This window comes from Thalassophryne amazonica, chromosome 2 (genome assembly GCF_902500255.1).
Source record: "Thalassophryne amazonica chromosome 2, fThaAma1.1, whole genome shotgun sequence".
NCBI classification, from domain to species: Eukaryota; Metazoa; Chordata; class Actinopteri; order Batrachoidiformes; family Batrachoididae; genus Thalassophryne; species Thalassophryne amazonica.
In genome coordinates this window covers 155,884,211-155,908,864 of record NC_047104.1, presented here as the reverse complement: position 1 = coordinate 155,908,864, position 24,654 = coordinate 155,884,211, and the positions used below count along the sequence as shown (strand labels likewise).

Genomic DNA, 24,654 nt, shown 5'->3' with positions numbered 1-24,654 from the left:
CACCTCTCCAGTGAGGCGTCCAGGGGGCATCCGGAAAAGATGCCCAAGCCACCTCAACTGACTCCTTTCGACGTGGAGGAGCAGCGGCTCGACTCCGAGCTCCTCCCGAGTGACCGAACTCCTCACCCTATGTCTAAGGGAGCGCCCAGCCACCCTGCGGAGGAAACTCATCTTGGCCGCTTGTACCCGCGATCTCGTTCTTTCGGTCATGAGCCAAATCTCATGACCATAGGTGAGGATCGGAACGTAGATCGATCGGTAAATTGAGAGCTTTGCCCCCCTGCTCAGCTCTCTCTTCACCACGACGGTCCGATACAGCGACCGCATCACTGCAGACGCTGCACCGATCCATCTATCGATCTCACGCTCCATCCGTCCCTCACTCGTGAATAAGACGCCGAGATACTTAAACTCCTCCACTTGAGGCAAGGACACGCCACCGACCTAAAGAGGGCAAAGCACCTTTTTCCGGTCGAGAACCATGGCTTCGGATTTGTAGGTGCTGATTTTCATCCCGGACGCCTCACACTCGGCTGCAAACCGCCCCAGTGCACGCTGAAGGTCCTGATTTGACGAAGCCAACAGAACCACATCGTCCGCAAACAGCAGAGACGAGATTCTGTTGTTCCCAAACCAGACCCCCTCTACACCTTGGCTGCGCCTAGAAATTCTGTCCATAAAAATAATGAACAGAACCGGTGACAAAGGGCAGCCCTGGCGGAGGCCAACGTGCACTGGAAACAGGTTTGACTTACTACCGGCAATGCGAACCAAGCTCCTGCTGTGGTCGTACGGGGACCGGATAGCCCTTAGCAAAGGACCCCGGACCCCGTACTCCCGGAGCACTCCCCACAGGGTGCCCCGAGGGACACGGTCGAATGCCTTCTCCAGATCCACAAAACACATGTGGACTGGTTGGGCAAACTCCCATGAACCCTCGATCACCCGATGGAGCGTGTAGAGCTGGTCCAGTGTGCTGCGACCAGGACGAAAACCACACTGCTCCTCCTGAATCCGAGGTTCGACCATCGGTTGAATTCTCCTCTCCAGTACTCTGGAATAGACCTTACCGGGAAGGCTGAGGAGTGTGATCCCCCTATAGTTGAACCACCCTCCGTCCCCTTCTTAACCAGAGGGACCACCACCCCGGTCTGCCAATCCAGAGGCACTGTCCCCGATCGTCACGCGATGTTGCAGAGGCGTGTCAGCCAAGACAGTCCACAACATCCAGAGACTTAAGGTACTCAGGACGGATTTCATCCACCCCAGGAGCCTTGCCACCGAGGAGCTTTCCAACCACCTCGGTGACTTCTGCCTGGGTAATGGATGAGTCCGCCTCTGGGTCCCCAGTCTCTGCCTCCTCTTCGGAAGACGTGACGATGGGAATGAGGAGATCCTCGAAGTAGTCCTTCCACTGCCCAACAACATCCCCAGTCAGAGTCAGCAGCTCCCCACCCGCACCGTAAACAGTGCCGGTGGAGAGCTGCTTCCGCCTCCTGAGGCATCGGACGGTTTGCCAGAATCTCTTCGAGGCCGACCGAAAGTCCTCTTCCATAGCCTCCCCGAACTCCTCCCAGACCCGAGTTTTTGCCTCTGCGACCCGCACGGGCTGCGGCATAGCTGGCCTGCTGGTACCTGTCAGCTGCGTCTGGGGTCCCACCTACCAACAAAGATAAGTAGGACTCCTTCAGCTTGACGGCATCCCTTACTTCCGGTGGTCCACCACCGGGTTCGGGGACTGCCGCCGCAACAGGCACAAGAGACCTTGCGACCACAGCTACGATGCGGCCGCATCAGCAATGGAGGTGGAGAACATGGTCCACTTGACTCCATGTCTCCAACCTCCCCAGGAATCTGGGAGAAGCTCTCCGGAGGTGGGAGTTGAAGACCTCCCTGACAGAGGGTTCCGCCAGTCGTTCCCAGCAGACCTCACGATACGTTTGGGCCTGCCAGGTCCTGACCAGCTTCCTCCCTCCCAGCGGATCCAACTCACCACCAGGTGGTGGTCGGTCGACAGCTCTGACCCCTCTCTTTACTTGAGTGTTCCGGGACACGTGACCGATCAGGTGATACGACGGTCAGATGATACGACTACAAAGTCGATCATCGACCTCCGGCTCAGGGTGTCCTGGTGCCACGTGCACTTATGGACACCCTTGTGCTCGAACATGGTGTTCGTGATGGACAAACTGTGACTAGCACAGAAGTCCAACAACTGAACACCACTCGGGTTCAGATCAGGGAGGCCGTGCTTCCCGATCACCCCCCTCCAGGTCTCAGTGTCGCTGCCCACGTGGGCGTTGAAATCCCCAGGACACAATGGAGTCCCCAGTCGGAGCGCTATCTAGTACCCCTCCCAGGGACTCCAGGAAGGTCGGGTACTCTGCACTGCTGCTCGGCCCGTAGGCCGAGACAACGGTGAGAGACCTGTCCCCGACCCGAAGGCGTAGGGACGCGACCCTCTCGTTCACCGGAGTGAACTCCAACACATGGCGACTGAGCTGGGGAGCAATAAGCAATGCAACCCCAGCTCTCCGCCTCTCCCTGTGGGCAACGCCAGAAAAATGAAGCGTCCAGCCCCTCTCCAGGAGTTGGGTACCAGAGCCCATGCTGTGCGTGGAGGTGAGCCCGACTATCTCTAGTCGGTATCTCTCAACCTCCCGCACAAGCTCAGGCTCCTTGCCCCCCAGCGAGGTGACATTCCACGTCCCAACAGCCAGGGGCTGTGAGCATGGACCGGGCCGCCGGGCCACCGGCCCTCGACCGCCACCCAATCCTCTCTGCACAGCTAAAAGAAAAAAAAATAACTAAAGTTTGTCCAATCACAAAAGCTTTTAGAAGAAAGTGAAGCGCGCACCGACCTTAACACCGTACTTGACCTTTCCAGCATAGTGACGGATGATGAAGGCCGACTCCATGACAGCAGGGAAGTCGATGTAGTCATTTCCTTCATGCTGCCGCTTGAATTTATCCAACAACGTCTGGTTGGTGGCCTGGGGAAAGCTAAAGGACAGAAGAGTTCAGCATGAAGTTCACATCTTATTATAACCAGACATCTAGATCAATGATTGTTATCTGATATGGAACACAAGGATTTTGTCCATTTTCACATCAATAGTCTCCATTTAAATTATGGCTACACTACCAACATTTATAATCATCACTGGAAATGTGGTGATTTAATCTGACATGTGACCACTTTTATCATTTTTCCTCTCATGGCTGCTGTGAGCTGATGCCAGATCAGATTCCCACAGTCCTTTAAATTCAAGAGGCAGATATTATGCAGAAAATCAGCATTTTACAGGGCAAGAAGAAGGGAAGAATGAGAGGATTAGTAGAACAGAGAGAAACCTGAGCTGGAAAAACAGTCATAAAGAGAGTTTTTCCACACTGGAGGAAGACAAACCTGATACTAGAACAGGACAGGAGGTGGAAAGACTGTAAAAATAGTAAAAGCCAAGCATCTATTAAAAACAAAATGAAAAACTGTCGGTGAGACAATCTGGATCGACACAGTTTAAAAGTTTATGTGAAAGGCAAAAGGAAGCTGGTAATGTGCCAAAACAACTCTGACTATAAACTGAAACCGTATCCTGATGCTACATCAAGTCAAAGAGAACTGTAACATTTGTGGTTTCCTACATTAAAAAGTACAACCGAACATTTGAAGTCGGAGGTCTGACTGGAAAAAACAGACCACATCAAGTCATCTCAAAGCTACAGAGGAGCAGCTGCTGTCAGCGTGGCAGGACCCACTGAGCCGAACGCTGGCCAATAACAAAAACGAGAAGGGTACTCAGTCGACTGGGTTCCTCTGCAAGGATCAAACACTCTGATATACCTCTTATTAAATAACAACTAAATAAAACGGACAAAGTTTGAAACCCATCACTATGACACCTGAGCCACAAGATCATCCAGATCTGCACCAAATCAAACATGTTCATACATACCAAAACGCTACTGATCATAACCTTTACTTAACCAGATAAAAAGCCCACTGAGATCAAAACCTCTTTTACAAGGATGACTTGGTCAAGAAAGGCAGCAGCACAAGTCATAGGGAACAGGTTAACATCATCAAGAAAACATTTAAAATAAATAACATATCAGCAATTTACAGATGAAGCTGGGAGGTGTTAGAGTTAGGCTGTGTGCTTCTTACCCTGTGTGCTGCTATACAATGTTGCTGGAGCCTCAATTTCCATGGGAGAGTCTTCCCAAGGGATCAATAACGTTCTATCTAATCTAATGAAACAATCATCTTGGTCATTGCAACAATGTATAGGATAAAACAAATTAAGATTCAGAAACACAGGCACTGTGCAAAAGAACTGCGGTCTCTTAAAATAGAGCAGAAGGTGTTTGAAGAAATCAACCCAGACCGTTTCAATTCAGATTGGAGGACATTCCAATCAGAGGGAGCAGAAAAACTAAAGGCTTTCTTTCCTGTTTCAGTGTGAACACGAGGTACATGGAAGCACAACAACAAGCACAATTTCAGCATAAAGCATAATGGCTTTCAGATCTCCGAAGTAAACTGGATAAATAAATCTGAACCAAACCAATAACAACTTTGTAAATCAGAGTCATCCAATATGTACATCTCCTTACAGTCAAAGAAGACATGCCAGCATTAGCACAGAGCTCACAGCGGTGTGTGAGGCGGCTACAACCAGTGATGAATCTCAGACACAATGATACAGCGGGGTCAAGGACTGTAGACAACTGGTTGAAGCACACATATACACGACATCACCGTAGTCCAGTAAGGACAAGAAGGTAGCAGTTATCAGGAGCTTCTGAGCACTTATGGAAACACATGGCTTATTTCTATGAAGGAAGCTGAGCTTCACCTTTAATTTGGAGATCAAGTGTTTAAGATGAACTTTAAAAGAGAGCCCCGTATCAATAATTAATCCAAAACACTTGTAACTGCTGACTTGCTCAAGCGTTTAATTGGTGGTATATTCACCAAGGAAACAGGTGACTTTGAAACGAACATTATTTTGGATTATTCAGCATTCAAGACCAGTCTGAATTTCTCCAAATGGCACTGAACTACATTAAAAGCAGACTGCAAAGATTCAAAGGCTTGTGTCACTGAGTTTGAACAATATTATTATTACTATTATTAAAGATTTTAGCACAAAATAACAGAAGTTCATTCACTTAAAAAGACAAAGTCATCATCTGCATATACAGCAACAGCAAATAATTGCTCCTAGTGGTTAGATTGTGTAACTGTAATTAGGATGGTTAAATGCAGAGGACAAGTTTCGTTGTATGTATATATGTGCAATGACAAAGTTTCTATTCTATCAGCATTAACACACACACACACACACACACACACACACACACACACACACACACACACACACACACAAAACAAATAAATAATTAACTTAACAAAAAAAAAAAGTTGGAAGGTCCAGCAACCCATCAAATCTTCTGGTAGTCTACTGTTTGTCTACTGAATTACATCAGGAGACTTCTATATATTAACAGCCAAGTGGCCTCTGTGTGCATGTATGCGTGCATGTGTTCATTCATTCATTCATTCAGGTCCCGGTGACTGCTGCAGCAGACTAAGCAGCTCATCCACACTTTCCCATCTTGGCCAAGTCCTCTAACTCTTCCTGGGGGATGGGAAATCTAAGCCCTCCAGTGTGTCCTGAGTCTTCCCCGAGACCTCCTCCCAGTTGAAATTTGCCTGGAAGACCTCTCTTGGAAGACCACCAGGGGGCATCCTCACCAGGTACCTGAATCACCTGAGATGGCTCCTTTCGATGTGAAGAAGCAGCGGCTCTACTCACAGTCCATCTTAAAACATCACAAACGTGACGTACAGGGCACTGCTGCGTACTTCTGACTGTGTACAAAATAGAAATTTAATGGTAATTAATTAAACTGAAGAATTTGAGGAGGTTGTCCATTTTGCACTTCTACGGAAGACAGAAATTGCTTGTTTGGGCTCGTTTTCGTAGGAACAGCTACTTGTTTCTCCTGGAAATGGTTGTGTTATTGTGGAGCTAATTACACACAAATATGTTAAAGACGTGCAAAACAAGAATAAATGTGTTGTAACACAGAAAAAGGGGAACATTAACCACCAAAACAAGACAAAATGAACAAAACTAAATTACTTTGTAAATGACAAACATGCTGGGGGTGTGGCCAGTGACGTCACTGAAGCGCCCAATCACAGCAAAGCTGCTAGTTTTCATGCTGGTGTTGCAGAACTGAATGAAAACTCTGTTTGCCAACAGAAGTCTTTTTCCTCCACAGCAAATATAAAACGGCCTCAACGTGAAAAGATCAAATCGACTACGACAGGAGCTGCCGAAAAAAAAAAAACATTTTTAACATGCAAGACACTAAAACGTCAATGAAATACAGGGTGAGTGCCACAAAAATAAAGCCACAGAAAATCTATAGACTTCTGGATACTGATATCCGCCATGTGTCATCTTGAAGCACATCTCTGGGAATTTCACATCTCTGGTTCATTTGTACTTTCACCTCAGGGTTAGGGTTAAGATTTGAATGCCAAAACGTTTCCAAGCTGAGGTGAAATTACAAACTCCCACAGCATCCAGAAGTGGAGTGGGTGTCTTCTTCTGTAACGGTCATGAAACAGACGGGATCTGTGGGCCGCTGACTTTAATGTCTTTCTTTGCGCTGCTCTGCCAGGAACCTGTGACTTGTCCAGCAAAAGCAGAAGCTGCTATCTACTTCAGAAAACAAAGGCTGAGTTATGCTTTAAAAGTAAAAAGACAGCTGGAAAGTCTGAAGTTATTGGGGAGGCGGGTGTCGTTCCAGAGGACAGCATTACTCAGGGCTCGCTGAGCATTTCTGGAATCTATTTTAGCTTCAGATAAAAGATAGAGCTGGAGCACCTCTGAGAAAAACACACGTCTCCGTTTGATAAGAGGAGAAGCTGCTCGGCCCTGGAGGTTCTACAGGTGGTCCTGCTGTGGTGGGTCAGTACTGTGTGGATACTGATTTAGAAGTCGTTTTAATATATAAAATGTGTTTGGATTTGGACATAGACAGCAGCAAATGTTTTAATGGTATAATAATGAAAGGCAATAAATTGGGCCGTTGTAGTTCGAGCCACCAATCCACTCTGAGTCGGTCAAAGAAGAATTCCTCATCGAAAGACTCACTTGCACTCTTCGTCCAGCAGGTGGAACAGCGCCGTGGGCTTCTTGCTGATCAGGTTGATGCAACCCGTGTTGTCGGTGTAATCGATGTTACTCCAGCTGATTCCCTCAGCTCGATACTCCTCCTGCAGACACACAATACACACAGGTCTGAAACACTTGCACAACTTTACACACACACACACACACACACACACACACACACACACACACACACACACACACACACACACACACACACACACACACACACTTACTTCATTAGCTACGCCTGATCTACTGTCTGTTAAAGCAAATGTCTAATTAGTCTATGGCACGGCAGACATAGACACGCAGACCTGATCAAGGCACATCGTCTGCAGAATGTGGAAGAATGTTAAGTGACTTTTTTTTTTTTTTTTTTTTTTTTTTTTTTTTTTTTTTAAATGGTAGCACAGTTGTTTAATACGGCAGCAAAAAGAACGAGCTGCAGGGAAGGCGGCTATTTGACATTAATATTCGACCGGGGCACTTTTAGAGCCTGTGAAAGAGAAAGTCTGCTCTCTGTCGGAGCGAACCCGCCCACGTGGACTTTTAATAATGACAGAAACATCCAGAGTATTTAGCAGCGTTCTTTTCTTACGTACAACATTTGCCTGTGTTCCTGGGAAAACGATCTACCAATAACCACCTTAATCCACGGGAGGTTTAATAAAAATCAGCAGAATCTCCTCTACTCTGGTTTGTCTAAAACCAGAAAGCTCCACATACTCAAGTTAATTACTGCTGCTTATGTCACATTTGTATGGGAGACAAAATTCTCCAATAAGATGGGCCGGAAAGATTATTTCCAAAGAGCCTCCTGTCCTACAAGAATGAGAACCTCTTCAGTATTTGGGAAATTAAACAAAATGATGCATCTTTAAAGGGGTAGAGGATGTTTCACAGCACAGATGAGGAACCAGCAAAATGATAAACCACTTCATCATATTATCGCCTGAAAGACCTCTGTGTTTGTTCCACTACTCCTGAACTTCTTTGGTCATTTTCCACCAAACGTGCTCTGGGTATGTATGCTGACCCCAGATTTGGTTGGTTTTGGCAAAGGTCAAGGTCACTGGGGTAAGTCCAATATCGAGCCTGCGGGCCAGTTAGTACCAAAAGAATGAGACTCAAAGACTCCCCCAGTTCTTGCACGTCTGTGTATTTTTTCCTTCTTTATAAGTTTGGTGTTTGCATTCGTTCTACAAAGTTTTAAAAAACGATAAAATGTTCACACTTTTCTTTTATATTGATGACCACACAAAAGATGAAATGTGTTGGTTTCATACAGTCTGCAGTAAACAGAAATACAAGTCAAAGTAAATGTCAGGATCATTATGCCCCCCACACATATTTCTTATTGTCCAAACTGTTCTGATTTAGAGTTATAAAAAAAAAACTTTATATAAATTCAACACAAAATGAAAACAATCTATCATGCTATAGACTGCATGATGTGATGATTAATGCTACGCTGAGTAAAGTAAGTCCCTTCGGCTGCTCCCTTGTTTGCACTCGGGGTCGCCACAGCAAATCCAAGGTGGATCTGCATGTTGAATTGGCACAGGTTTTACGCCAGATGCCCTTCCTGACGCAACGAGAAACGTGGCGGGGGTGGGATTTGAACCCGGAGCCTTCTGAACTGAAACCAAGCGCATTAACCACTTGGCCACCACCCCTGCATTAATGCTACGCTGAGGCTCGCCACAAACTCAGACCAGGAGGAACAGTAACAAAATTAGTGCTACTGGTCCTGACCAGTAGGCTCAAAAAATATTTCTCTAACCCTGAGCAGACCTGTGGGTTGTCTCACCTGTCAAGCAGACAGGAAAGCTTTCATATGAAACAGTGTGGAGTTTTTCCAAAGATTTTGTGGGGTTTATGTTAATTGGCTGTGCTTTCTGCCATTTCCAGTTTAGACTGTTTTCTTGTCACATTCAGTCACAACTGAATGTGTGTCGTGTTTTATTTGGCTCCACAATGTCAACGTTTGCATAATGCAGAGGTGCCATTTGGTGAAAGGCATGCTGGGAAACAGAGTTCCCACAATGTGTGATGGCATCTTGTTGCTGAATTTTAACCCAACATGGGTTAAAATTCAAAATTGTTTCAAGAAAAGGTGAATTTTGATCATATTGGCATACTGACCTTTGAATGACCATGTGGAGGACTGTCAGCCCCAACTTTTTTTTTGGGGGGGGGGGGGGGGGGGGAGATACACTTACTAAGAGTTAAGTTACAGTGGAGTGGATGCCGCGGCCTGTTTAGGTTGGTGCATCTCGTAAAGTTAACATGAATATCTAATTTTTTTTTGTTTTTACATGCTTCACAATAAAGAGGTTGGACCACAAACAAAACATAGTGGACTTCTTATGACAGTCCCCTGATCTGAACGGACTCACAATTACAGTCAAAGCTCATACTGTCATAGTCAGGTCAAAAAAAAAGAAAAAAAAAATCCATTTGTATGAACCCAACAGTCGAGGTCATAGCTTGATGACCTACAGCATGTGGATTTGGAACTTGTTTTTGATATTTAAAGGGTGGGTAATATAAGCACCAAGTTGGGGGCTGGCGGCAAAGAGGTTAGACTTATCTTCTGCAGTCATAGTTATGTTTTGGGCATAACATGAAATAATCCCCATCAAAACATCAGAGTACACAGTTTCTCTGCTGTTTAGAAAGTGGATTTAAGTGAGAAATGTTCGGACCTGTGCCCATATGTCAAAGTCCACCAACAGACAGCAGCATCCAAGATTCTCTGAGGTGAAGCAATGAAGCAGTAAAGATGAAATTTAGCAGTTTTTAACACGCATGCTTACTTTGAATTGTGTTTTTCAGTTCAGTGTTGTTGCGTATAAAAGTAGAGTGGATGTGCATCCTGAACCTTGTGTAGGGTGTGTCTGAGTCTGGTATAGTTTACATACCACAAATACACTGCACTCAACTTTAGATCAGCTTTTTGCTGATCTGTAGCTCAACCCACCAGCTCTACTTCTGACCACAACTCAGTTTGAGACTAAAATACCCATGGTTGCATAGATGAGCTCAGCCCGAGTTGACTTGTGACTTGGGGCGTACTCACTGTAGGCTAGTTGCCTTGTACAGTTCTCGAGCAGCATTGTCGCTGCCCCGCGGTCCCCTGCTAGCCTGCACTCACAATGCACTATATGTTCCAGGCCCAAGGATATTTATGTCAACACAACATTGCTGCTTTTTAGAAAAAGCACTGTCTCACACAGGGTTGCCAGGTCTCTGCGACAAAACCTGACAAATAGTCGCTCACAACCAGCCCAACAGCAAAAACCTGCCAAATACCAGAACTCAAGGAAAGGGAAAAAGCTGAAAACGTTCACAGGCAGAAGCATCTGTAATACTTCAAAAGTAGCTCAATTATGTGGAAAACCACAGACCTGGCAACACAGGTGTCAATTTACCATCAATCAAGAACAAACCTGGAAAACCACAGAAGATTTCCTAAAGCTGGTTGGTGGATGGTCAAATATGCACGGTCACAAAAATATTCATCAAGAAAGAGTCAAGAAAGAGTAAAACCTACAGCAGACATGTGGTGTGTTCAGCATCCACACAGAAAACACTGCAAACAGAAACAAATCAGGCTCTGGCAACAATCACAAAACTGGAGACCAAAGACATTCGTTATGCCTGAGGGTGGATACTTAATTATTTAAAGACTGAGTGACACCTCGTAGTGCAGGAAGTACTTATGGGATTCTTCTAAGTATCAACAAATACGGAAAGCCAAAGGTCACAGGCTCAGTAAAAAAAAGAATGCTGGGATATTACAAGATGTTGATCCTAAAATACCTTAAATTCATGCATGCAAGTCTTTGGTAACGGCCTTTACTGTCCCCAGACTGTTATTGAATTTTCAGTCTGATCTCAAGCAGGCTTTGGAAGAAAGATGTCCTCACTGATGCCAAAAAGAAAGTGGAATAATTTGCCTGTTTGAGACAGATAAGATCTGTATAAAATAAAAATAAAAACTGCCGAGTGAAAGGACTGCTGTGCTTTAACAAACACCTAAAAACCCCATTAATGAATGTACTTTTATCGTTGGGGAAAAGTCCCTAGAATGCTCCACTTTACATCCAAAAATCCAAAAACCACATGGAAAGCATGCCCTCGAACCCTGTAGAACAGGGGTCACCAACCCTGTTCCTGGAAGGCACCTGCCCTGCATGTTTTCTAACTCTCCCTGTGCCACTTCCAGGCAATTAACTATCAGGTGTGCTCAGCCAATCAAGAGCTGGAAAACAGCACTTTTAAAAAACAGGTGTGACTTGAGTAGGTAGACTTGGAAAACATGTAGGACAGGTGCTCTCCAAGAACAAGGTTGGTGACCCCTGCCCTAGAACAGGGGCGGCCAAGTTCGGTCCTTGAGAGCCACATTCCTGACACACTTAGTTGTCTCCCTGCTCCAACACACCTGAATCCAATGAAAGACTCGTTAGCAGACTTTTAATCAGCCTTTCATTGGATTCAGGTGTGTTGGAGCAGAGAGACAACTAAGAGTGTCAGGAATGTGGCTCTCGAGGGCCGAACGTGGCCACCCCTGCCCTAGAAGATGGCAAAGCTGGTGTCACAGAACGAACGGTCTGCCCTTAAAAATTGGTCCGGCCTGCCTCCACTGCGCATGCGTCATTTCAGAACTCAGCAGCTCGTCTGAGACAGAGTCTCTTCACCCAAAGCGATCAAATGGATTAATGTGATTATTAACCATCAAATGACAAAGTAAACCTCTTAAATCATTCTAAAGTCAGTTTAAAGCAGAAACAAGGCCGTTTGAAGCAGAAATGAGGTGATAATCCGTGAACCGCGGCTAATTACGCATGCGCAGTGAATTCAAGGCAGACCAATTTTTTAGGGAGACTGCTCGGTCGGCGACACCGCAGCCCAAGTTGGCTCCTTTGGCACCCAGCACTCACTTCCTGGGAAGAACCATGAATTCTGAAAATGAATGATTGACTTTAACCTCTCAAAGAGAAGCCTGAGGTACGTATGTCCATCTGATTTGTTTGTAAGCGCCATTATACTTACGACACTTTGTGAACAGCTGCCGTTGTACAAAGCCGGAATCACGGAGTACACAGGTTTGAGTGTAATCCACAGATCCCAGCATGTCCGGACACGATCTGATTCAGTCAGTCTCAATGTAAACACAAGGTTTAACAAGCAGACACATGTTACAGATGGTCCTTTGAAGTTAATCAGCTCACTTCAGAAAACACAAAATCCAAAGATGGGGTGGCCACGGGGAAGGGAGGGGCAGGGTTGAGTCATACGGCCGCCAGCCCCTCAAATAACACTATTGCATAATGTGATGAGAATTCCTGTGTGATTTCACTGCTACTGTAAAGGACAGCACGGACCCTGAACACTGTGATAAACCTCGACAGATGTTCTCCAAATTCCTCACAGTCAAAAACCAAACAAACAAACAAACCCTACAACAGATCGAGAACAGTTTAAAACCAAAGATGTGTGAGGCAGCTCACCAAGTCAGACTGCTTGCTTGCATGTACTATACATCGGTAGTAATAAATGATTCATGACAAAATACTTGAATTATCAGTCGTCATATTTTACTCAAAAGATCAATAAGTCAACAACTTTCACAATTACCGTATTACCAGAATATAAGCCACACCAAAGTACAAGTCACACATAAAAATGCCTCTTGAAGAGGAAAAACCGTAAGTCCCACCAAACTGTGTTGCACGTTCTAACAGGTTTGCACATGTGCACACCACAGCCTGTGCCACTGCTGAACAAAAGGACTTTAAAATTTCAAAAAGAAGCAAAACAGACACATAAGAAGAAAAAGGGCCATTGTATATACATGAATACATACAAAGAAATTTGTCCTCTGCAGTCAACCCGTCCCAAGTACACTTACATACAGTCCAACCACTAGAGGCAGTGTGCAGCCACAGTTTGGCACCCAGGGACCGACTCCAGATTTAGAGACGCTGCCTTGGTCAGGGACAGAGAAAGGAGCAGAACCTAAATAAACATGTTTTCAGTAAGGGGAGGAAGCTGTGGAGTGGCCGGAGGAAACCCACCAAAACAACATGCAAACTCCACCCAGAACGTAACTGCGCATGGGTAGAGTGGAATCCCAGACGTTCCTGCTGGGAGGCACGAGTGCTAAACACTGAGTCACCGTGCTGCCCATCGTGTGTTGGACAACATAATTGATACATTGGACAAAAGCAATACCCAGATGTACATGGATTGCTAGCCCACAGAAACATGGAAACGCAAATAGCAGATTTAAGCAGGAAGGCCTCACCTTCAGGTAAATTAAAAAAATAAGCAAGATGTAGAAATAAAAGTGCAATAGACAACATACGGGATGTTATTTGATGCTATTTGGACATCATAAATCATCAGAGTGACACAGACTACTGGCCCACAGCGGCGTTGAAAACACTACAATAAAAAAACAAGTCTATTTGATTTGTTTTTATTTGCTCTTTAATTTGGGATTCTTCTGCTTTGCTGTAGTGTACTTTTATTACTGATGTTTATCCTTTTATTGCTGGAGCTTATTTTGTTCAGTGCTTTGATTCCTGGGAAAGCCCTATATAGATAGTTATTATTATTATTATTATTATGAACAGACGTGATTTTTCAGCATATATAAAAACTGCCACTTAACCTCTGGAAAATACAGTAGTACTTTTGATATATTCACATTAACCAGACTGTGGGTCCAGTGTGGTCGTCTCTCACCCGCTTTGCACACACAAAGCTGGACTTGTTGTCGCAGCCTAAACAGTGAAGAACGCAGATGTTCTGATGCAACTTTAAAGCTCATAAACCCTGATCCCAGGGTTTATCAGGACATTCTGACATATAGCTGAGGACCAGAAGGTGCCACACAACATAATAATTAAGAAATGACTTACTTGCTCCAGCTTGAAGATGTGCTGGTTGAAGTAGTGCTGGAGACGTTCGTTGGCAAAGTTGATGCAAAACTGTTCAAAGCTGTTGACCTCAAAGTCCTCAAAGCCAAAAATGTCCAACACTCCGATGGACAATATCTGAGGAGGACAGCAATCCACAACATGACAAAATAACACCTCAGGTTGTAACGGAAACCATTTACTGTCATGAGATGTTTCCTCTATAAAGTAACTGTGGTCATTAAAAGGCTTAATTACGTTTAACCACACAAAGCAGCTTTGTTTTTGTATTTTTTTCAAACCCTGATTTTACTTCCTGACCTCACGTATCTCAGACGTCACTGTAGCAGCTGATGTGTGGCATCCTACCTTGGTGGTCTCTTCCAGGTCTTTGATGTTGAGCAGAGCGTGGTTGATCCTGAAGACAATCCAGTCAAACAGAGCACAGTACAGTGACTTTGCCATGGAGTCTCTCACTGTACCAGCCTGCAGGTAAACACATATTCCATTAGTATTTTCTGCCACAGGTAACAAACAGTTGAACAGGACTAGGCAGGACATTTGAGAAGCCATCCATCTCTCTTAAAGAGCAAATCCACTTTAATTTGGTATTTTCCTTACTTAGAAGTCATTACCATAACTAAGGGGCAAACACCTTGAATATAGTTTTTTTTTCCAGCAGTTCCACAATGTGGTGAAACCTTTATGAAATACATTAAAAATCTGGAAATGTATTTCCAGATCTTGTATTACACTGATGTTCTTGTATTTGACTTTTTTTAAGTTCATATTTGAATTTCTCAGGTCAGCGTAGTAGCCAGGTGGTCAGTGTACTTCTTTCCTGTTCAAAACATCAGCCAGAGTGTTCGGAGTCTAACTTGTGCCAAATCAACATCTAGATCCATATCAAAACGCTGTGGCGACTCCATGTGGAGAAGGGGGGGGGGGGATGATGGGTGGGATATTGCACCTTTGATTTGACGTGACGTAACCCAGTGTATAATTACAGGTAAACTAGCATGCTGCCTGTGGGGATCCACAGCCTCTAGATTGGGTTGTGTATAAAATAGGGAGCTGACATTTTTCAAGGGTGGTAATAAATTATGTAAAGTCTCTATAATGATTTGGAATGGTGTGTGAGTGCAGAATGTTTCTAGAACCTTAGACCTCAACAGTATTTACAGGAAAAACTATGCCCTTTTATTTCCTGTTAATTATGTAATTTTTTTAATGTTAATTTCCTGTCTCGATGTATTTAGAACTTGTTTAGGTTCTTGTTATCAACTATGACTATGTACACACTCTTATTATTATCATTTGTATCACGCACGCATACATGTACACAGACACCACTTCTCTTTTAATATATTGAGGCGAGAAAGAAAACAGAGCAAGAGCTTTTTGTCTTGTCTGCATTCTGCTGCAAGTAGGTGCTTTTATTTTTACACACCCACTAACAGAGACAGTGGCAGAAGACATCAAATGCACTACACTTGTAACTCATGGTAACGGCAACATAAGACTAACTGAACCGACTAAACCAACAGAACTAAATCACACTAACAACACTGCTAAACTAACATGAACAAAATAACATTTAAATCCCCAAACCCTGAACTCCCATCGTGCATTGCAGCACAACATCCATTGTTCACTGTTGTTAGCTATTATCGCTATTAGTCCTATCAACTTTCTATTTTTGCAGCATTCATCCTTGACCCAAAATACATAAACATACCAAACAGCAAATGTCTTCTCTCCCTGGTTTCACTGTGATCAAAGCCACACACACACTCACACGCACACAGAGGCCTCTTGGCTTTTATAATATAGACATCAGTTGCCAGGTTGACTGTTGTCACTAAGTACACACAGCTTATGTGTGAAAAGAGGTTTTACACTGAGAGCAGCCAGTGCGCTGCTAATACAAACAAACAAACAAATACACAAATAATTAAAAAAAGTCTCTTTTTTGCAATAATTTGCTTTTCTAAATACTAACAGTGTAATAACTGGGACAGACACATTACACTGAGCGTGTGTATTCATGTTGGTAGTTCTTTTCCTTCTAATTCCTGACATCTGCAGAGCATGATGCCCATTTGTACACAGACTGGGGTCCCAATGAGAGCCAGAAAGGGGCTGGAAAAATGCATGTGTGTACACGTGTGTTCCCAGGCTGAAACAGCTGGAGGGAGAACAGGAGGAGATCCGGTCCTTGTCCACGCTGTCTGGTAAACATGTCCAAGTCAGGCTGCAGAACCGCAGCCACAGAGACCGATTAAGCTGGTGCCTTCAGTTGCACTGCAGAGGATGAAGCTTTACACACACACACACACACACACACACACACACACACACATGGTGTTAGGCCTGGGCCTGCATGAGGGAGACGCTCCCAGCCTGAGCTGGTAACAGTGTTGGGATTGGACATCAAAAATGTAGATGAGTGAGTGAGTGAGCCAATTCCAGCCAGCTTGTGCAGACAATAACTCAAAAGACGTCCATGCCATCATCTTCTAACTCAGCACCTTGAAGGAACATATAATGAGAACAAACCCAACTACATCTGGTCAACTCTGATACACCAGACTGACCAAAACAACAACTTTGCTTTGCCTATTCGACATCCTACAGATGTGCTGCCACCTGCTGGATGGTTTGTGGAAATGCCTGCCATCACGTGTCAGATGGCAAGTTATGGAGGGTTAGTGGATGATGGAGAAAACTCTGGAAAATTACAAATAGCTGTGGTTAAAACTCACATACTGTAGTTGCATGTCACATACCGGTAGCTCTGTTTCATTCAGAAAAACCAGCAACAGCCGGGCAAAACATGATGCCCACTACGTTGGCAAATAGTAGACCAAATACACAACCAGAGCAGGAAACTAAAACCAGAATGAACCAATAGGTAGTACTCGTGGCTGAGGATAGTGCTAAAACATTTCTTCAGTTCTACAAAACAGTGACACAAACTCAAATCAGTGCCCTGGAACATTTTTGAAACAAACATCGTTCCAGAGTTCATTATCAAATGGAAGACATCAGGAAATGTGCCATGTGGGACCACAATGTGCCACTGAGTGATTCAAAACAAATGCTTCAAACCTGTCCAGGTGGTTTGTGGTTCAAACATGAAAAGAAATGGATTCTGACCTCTGCCAGTTTGTAGGGAACAATCAGCTTCTCTCCCACAGTGACCGTCTTCCGTGTCGTCAGAGCTTCAAACAGCATTTCCTCTTTGACCTGAACATCAGAGCAACACAGAAAACAACATTCAGTCTTTTCTGTAAACTGAGGTCATTACAGTCAACTGAAGAATCCAATTCAGGATTATTTGAACTTCCACAGAAGTGAAATGATCATGTTATTTATTCTGTTCTATAATTAGCTGTGTGTCAGAGAACCTATACCTGACCTAGGGAACCACACAAATCCTCCCAAATAAGGACATTAAATGTTCATGAGAGGTTTGTTCCTGTTGTAAGCAGAACGTGCCCCTTGTCGCCAATCGGCTTGTGTGGAGTTGGTGGAGGGTAGTAAAAAAGGAAACATACAAAATATAAGAATATAAAATGTGGAAAAAATTCTGCATTATTAGCTACAGCCAGCAGATGACACCACCTATACACATGACAGCCTGCTCCTGTATCTGAAGGAGGAACAATGTGAGCCACACTCTAAAGCAGAAGGTGGCAATAATGCACCCTTAAGCGAAAATGATGAAAGAAGACGCACTCAAGCAGGAAGACGTGCTGGGTGTTTGAGAATGACTGAAATCAAACTATTCACAGTTGTGAATCTCGTGTCATCTTGCGGTCCGTGACTCACGCAAGAGGTCGGTTTAAGCAGAGTTCTGGTTGAAGGCACAATGTAAACACACCTCGTGAAGTGTGGACAACAGGACAACATCGGGGCAGAGCAGACGTTCATCACAGGTGCGACATCTCCTCTAGATAACCCTCCCAACTTGAGATAATGTGTCAGACATCATCATCACTTGTGAACTTGCTGAATCGGTGCCATCCACATCCTCACTAGACACTGTTTACATGGCTTTGAAACTCTGGACCTCTGCTGGCGCCGCGGTGTATTCTGGGAAGTGCAGGGGATTTATGGAAAATGTTGAAGTACTGAATGCTCTCAAACTGAAAGACCATATTCTTGAAGAAAGACCAGGAATAACCTTCATATGCTCTTGAATACAGAGAGGAAATGACCCTCGTACTATCTGGCACTCCAGTTGTCTGCACTTTGTGAGATGACCAAAACCACAACAAAGATGAAGGCTAGGCTAAGGTAAGGCTAACTGTGTAATCAGTTTTAAATGTGCAATAAATTTCAATTGTAACAGACTGGCATCCTGTCCAGGGTGTACCCTGCCTCTCCCCTATGAATGCTGGGATTGGCTCCAGCTCCCTGATGACCCTTAATTGGAATAAGCAGGTACAGAAAATTCAAATCAACTTCTAAGTTTATTTACTGTGAGGTAAATGTGTTAAGCTCCTTCCTCACATTTTCATCTGTAACCTGTTAGCTTCTGCTAGCTAACAAGGTGTTCACATTATAAATAGATAATTTGACTATTAAAACTCATTTTGCTTCTTTTTGCATGAATTACTAGCACCATGTTTCAAAAATAAATGTGACAGAATGATGCAACATTTTTTTCCCCTCTTTATGACATTTTTACAGAAAACACGGTAAATCAGTTGTAGTGTAATTCACAGCTTCAGAAACTTTCAGGTTAACATGCACAAGTTTACCTCTGACAGGATCCTGTTCACACAAACCGTCACTATGAATCAAACTTTTGCCCATTCAGTGATGACAAGAAGCCATGTGCCGTGAGGTTCTTAGCTCACAGTAATTTGCTGGTATTGTATAGACATTTAGCCCGTGACCATGTTGGGCTCAACTGGGCTCAGGTTGGAAAAATCCCAGAGTTCCCCTTTAAGAAGACAAATGATCCTGCAGTACCTGCAGCAGTTCAGAGACAACTGGAAGCACCTCTGGGTTACAGATGTCAATGGAGTCGTCTCTGTAAGTTTTCCTCTTGTAGCGGATGTTACCCAAATGGAGGACAGCTGAGAGCAGGGAGAAGATCCTAAAGAAATGGTCAGGACAAGTTGTAAAGAGGTGAGTGCAAAGGCACACTGATGCAAGCACCTGCAAACTGACTTCACAGGTTTCATTCAATTAATGGCAACAGTGACTGAAAGCATTCAGGACTCAGAAGGTATACATGTTTTTATATAGTAATATGTTGATATAATTAAAGTTAAAAGCTTATACTTTACATCTTTTCAGCAACCTCCTATGGATTGAAGAGGGGCCTCATTTAGAAATGCTGAGTGCATAAACCATGTGTATGCCTTTTTCTACACAGAACGTGTGTATCTCACATATCACACCATAAATATGCACTTTGTTTCGGGGGAGCAAATTAAGGATGACATGATGAAGAGGAAAAGAAATGAAAGGCAAGAGTGAAATTAACATAAAACAAAGCAGTCAGTGTCACAGAGCTTCTTTTTCTTATTCAAACATGATTTCCGTTCATGCGCACGCAGACGTACAGTAACTACAACAGACCTTTCATTGTAAATAACTGAGTCAGAACGTAATGTGATCAGTTATTTTCTGATTAATGTATTGTTCTGAATAAAAGACTTTTTCCCCTCTTAGAAATACATCTGGAAAAAATGGGGAGGTCTTGTTTTCAGGTTGTAGACTTTAACACATCAAAACATTTGCAACAGCAGGTGGCATTAAATACAGTAAAACAAGTGATAAATGTGGAAGTCAAGAGATCTCAAGCAGCCAAGAAATACGGTGTGACATAGTGTAACGTTCGACAACAGTAAGCAAAAAATGTGTGCAATCAAACCAAAAGCACCGTTTGTCACTGCGGTTCCATGCATCATTGTGCACGTCAGAGGCTTGGCACAGCGTCCGTAACACAGCTGAATGGGATGTCACTCCATAAAATACAGATTATGACATATTTACCATCTAACTCTGTCAGAGGAATGATGGTGGAACTGTTTTGCCAGCCTATGACACCATAAATATACATGTGAACTCACTTCCAGTACAGCCTCAGATGCATTCCACAGCGCAGGGCAGACAACAGCCAGGGAACCCCCTCTCGGTGAACCGACCAGTCAGCGTCTGTGAGCATCAGTGTCAAATGTCCGTGAGCACAGTGCTGACAGTCCGTCATGTGTAGGAGACGCTTGTCTATCCTGCTGCTGCAATGCCCTGGTCAGAGGTCAGTGCGCGCAAGAGAGCGAGTGGATGAGCAAATCGGTGTATCAGTGGGTGAGTGAGTGAGTGACAGTACTTGGCATAGAATGGTAATGAGACTCCGACAGGCCAGTACATATAGAGCCTGTGGGGAGGAACCTGAACTCCACTTTTTGGGTCAGTGTCCAGCATGGAGTAGATTGAGTCAGAGGTTTATGGGTTCCTTTATCTTGGAACCCGACCATAATAGGAAACTAAAGTTAAGAAGTCTGGTATCCTTTATGAAGGGTACCAAAAGGTTTAACTAAGAAGGTTTATTTTGGGGGGAGCAATGGGCCCTTTTGTGACCTACACTCTGCTGGGCTGATAGGCCACCCCCTCTTTCCTAACCTAACCCTAGTAAATAGTTGCAAAAAGCAATCAGAGGCTGCTATAGAATATAGTTTTATTAGCATTATTTTCAAATAATAGCATTTGTTTAAAAAGGTAGATTTAGGCTTCAAAAAGTCTTTCTGAAGCCAAAAGAATGTGGCTTGAAAAGAGGAGTGAGGGGGTCATTTTATAATTAGGGATAATTTATATCCTGAACAATACAAAATTAATTGGTTGGTTGCCCCCCATCCGTGTCTTCTGTCCTTGTTAGTTGTCACTGTGGTCTGTCCCCTATCCGTGTCTTCTGTCCTTGTTAGTTGTCACTGTGGTCTGTCCCCTATCCGTGTCTTCTGTCCTTGTTAGTTGTCACTGTGGTCTGTCCCCTATCCGTGTCTTCTGTCCTTGTTAGTTGTCACTGTGGTCTGTCCCCTATCTATGTTTTATGTATGGTATTGGTCTGTATGGTATGTGTCCTTATGTTAATTGTCATTGTGTTCAGTCCCGCGTCTGTATCTGTTAACCCTAACTCTGTTGTGATGTTTTCCTGTTTTGCATTCTTGAGTTCTACCTTTTCTTCCTTGCTTTTGTACTTGGTTATTTGATGGTTCTCCTTTTTAGTTTGATTATTATTGTGGTATGTTTTAGGTTCTACTCACCCCCTGTGCTCTTTTGTATAGTCACTCCGTCTTTGACCGTTTCTGTGTGTGTCTTTGTAGGTGTGTCGTTGTCACCGGGTCTCCCCACAGCTGTTGCACATATTCAACCACAACCTGTGGCCATTAAATCCAGTCTAATACAGAATAAACTGTTTGATTTGTTGTTGTTGTAGATGATGATGATTGCGGCTGTGGTAGCTGCAGTTATGCCACAGTAGTTAACTGCCTGCTTTTTCCCCTCAGTCAGTGGCTTTTCTTTTCTGCTGATTCCAGAACTGAGACTATCAGATGAAACATTTTTTATCCACACCTCTGAGAACATCACATTCGATAGAAGTGATATTCTTCTGTGCATTTTCTTTGTTGATTTTCACTGTTCTCTGGCATGTGACAGAACAGCCCGTCTTTAGGATGCCGGACTCAGACAGGTTGTATACACACAATTATATACATCCACTCATGGCAGATGATGGGAGTGAACAACAGGCCTGTGCACATACATACACGTGTGATGACACAGTCATAAAGAAGTATGCATTCATGCAGCATTATACAGTAGCACTGGTGAAAATAATGCATGTGCACATTTTTGCTTCTATACATACACAGTTTTAGTCATGATTCTGCAGCATTTATATATGATGAGGCACTGGTGTCTTAAGGTATGTTAGAGGGTGAAAACAAGCTGTTTCAGGCCTAAGGTTTGCTTTTAGAAAGAGAATATCTACATGCACCAGAGTTCTTGTGGGACTCTGGGAGTGTTTAGCATGAAACCACTGCAGTATTTAGCGTTAAAAGGTAGACATGAAACAGATTGTGCACCTCTCTGAACAGCTATAAAGCTGACTACAGCACATTACTCACTGTTTGCGCATGGCAGGAAGAAAGCCGACCATCTCCATGGCCAACTGAAGTCTCTCAAAGTCATGCTTCAGATCTTCTCCTTCAACGATGAAACAGTCCTATAAAAGGCAAAACGTGTTTGTCATTGGGTTTATAGCAGCTGTTATAAGACAGCTAACACAAGAACATACACCTCGGCTCATCACACGTCACAACCACAGTGTTAAAGGGAGAGCAGAGCAACCGCATGTTAAATAACTCTGAAGAAAGAACCTCAGTGAAGAGTTCAGACCATCAGTCAGATCAGGCAAGAGAGCAGCAGCTCCAGGCTGTGACAAACCGGGCCTGGGTCTCCCTTTAAAGGTGGCCTGCATGAAGCTGCTGACGGCAGCAGACCAGCCAGAATCAGCACAAATTTACACAACGAACGCAGAATTAATCTGATTCATGTGGAAACAACAAAAGACACCGTATGACTGACTGTTCAAGACAATCAAGACTTTCTGATGGGAATGAAAAGAAAAACAGGTGATGCTCATCAAATAACATCAGAGAAAAACAAAACAAGCCCTAAAATATCTTGCTTGGTGCTATAATTTTCCATTCTTTGTACAAAATCTCAAATTTGCATATTGTATATGGGCTTTCAACAAGTACGTTGCATGAAAGTAAAATAGCGTTGAGTGATCAGTCTGACAGCACCAGAAACAACAGCTTAGGTGGGACAGGAGGCAGGCGGGGGAACGATGGGGAGCAGCACTGAGCGTCCACAGGAGGAACACCACATCTGGGACACAGCCAAGGTCTGGGACTGACACACTGCATGTACAGTAGTGTTAATAATGTAAGTGTAAGTGTAATAGTAGTGCTATGTGACTAAAAAGATTAATCCAGGTTTTGAGTATATTTCTTATTGTTACATGGGAAACAAGGTACCAGTAGATTCAGTAGATTCTCACAAATCCAACAAGACCAAGCATTCATGATATGCACACTCTTAAGGCTATGAAATTGGGCTATTAGTAAAAAAAGTAGAAAAGGGGGTGTTCACAATAGTAGTAGTGTGGCATTCAGTCAGTGAGTTTGTCAATTTTGTGGAACAAACAGGTGTGAATCAGGTGTCCCCTATTTAAGGATGAAGCCAGCACCTGTTGAACATGCTTTTCTCTTTGAAAGCCTGAGGAAAATGGGATGTTCAAGACATTGTTCAGAAGAACAGCGTAGTTTGATTAAAAAGTTGATTGGAGAGGGGAAAACTTATACGCAGGTGCAAAAAATGATAGGCTGTTCATGTACAATGATCTCCAATGCTTTAAAATGGACAAAAAAGCCAGAGACGCGTGGAAGAAAACAGAAAACAACCATCAAAGTGGATAGAAGAATAACCAGAATGGCAAAGGCTCACCCATTGATCAGCTCCAGGATGATCAAAGACAGTCTGGAGTTACCTGTAAGTGCTGTGACAGTTAGAAGACGCCTGTGTGAAGCTAATTTATTTGCAAGAATCCCCCGCAAAGTCCCTCTGTTAAATAAAAGACGTGCAGAAGAGGTTACAATTTGCCAAAGATCACATCAACTGGCCTAAAGAGAAATGGAGGAATATTTTGTGGACTAATGAGCGTAAAATTGTCCAAACCAACAAAATGAATGCCTCGCAGATGTGAAGAAATCATGAAAAACTGTGGTTATACAACTAAATACTAGTTTAGTGATTCACAGGATTGCTAAAAAAAACAGTCTGAACATAATAGTTTTGAGTTTGTAGCGTCAACAGCAGATGCTACTATTATTGTGAACACCCCGTTTTCTACTTTTTTTTTTACTAATAGCCCAATTTCATAGCCTTAAGAGTGTGCATATCATGAATGCTTGGTCTTGTTGGATTTGTGAGAATCTACTGAATCTACTGGTACCTTGTTTCCCATGTAACAATAAGAAATATACTCAAAACCTGGATTAATCTTTTTAGTCACATAGCACTACTATTATTCTGAACACTACTGTACAATGGACAATGTAATCAGGTTACACACACACAGACACCCACTCATTGACCATAACAGTAACAGAGTGCAACAGCAACACAAAGTGTGCCCGTTTGTACTATAAGCTGGTGTTACACTGATACTATAAAGGTGGCACAAAAAAACTATTTGCACTATGAAAGACTGCAACTTTATAGTTGGTAATGTACTGTATTGGCCCCATTTTCAAAAGGAAGTTACTGCTAGCCTCCCCAATGCACCACCATGAAATATATTCAATCAGATGAGGTGTTTTTTTTTATTTCTTACTCCAAAATGAAAATCAAGATGGCATCTAGAGTGGCCATATTGGATAAGGGACGATGGCCATTTTCGAGAAGAATCTTCCTCTAGCCTCCCCCAGTAGACCACCAAAAGATGC

At 43.6% G+C, this 24,654-nt stretch overlaps 1 protein-coding gene across 1 annotated transcript in view; it reads right to left on the bottom strand.

The window, feature by feature from the left end:
- The window catches only part of myo9aa (myosin IXAa), a 133,713-nt gene that overhangs the window by 85,544 nt on the left and 23,515 nt on the right, over positions 1–24,654 (bottom strand). The window contains 7 exon segments of the mRNA XM_034163999.1: positions 2,862–3,003; positions 7,176–7,297; positions 14,129–14,263; positions 14,495–14,611; positions 17,285–17,374; positions 19,109–19,235; positions 22,270–22,367. Coding sequence (XP_034019890.1) covers positions 2,862–3,003; positions 7,176–7,297; positions 14,129–14,263; positions 14,495–14,611; positions 17,285–17,374; positions 19,109–19,235; positions 22,270–22,367 — 831 coding nt within the window.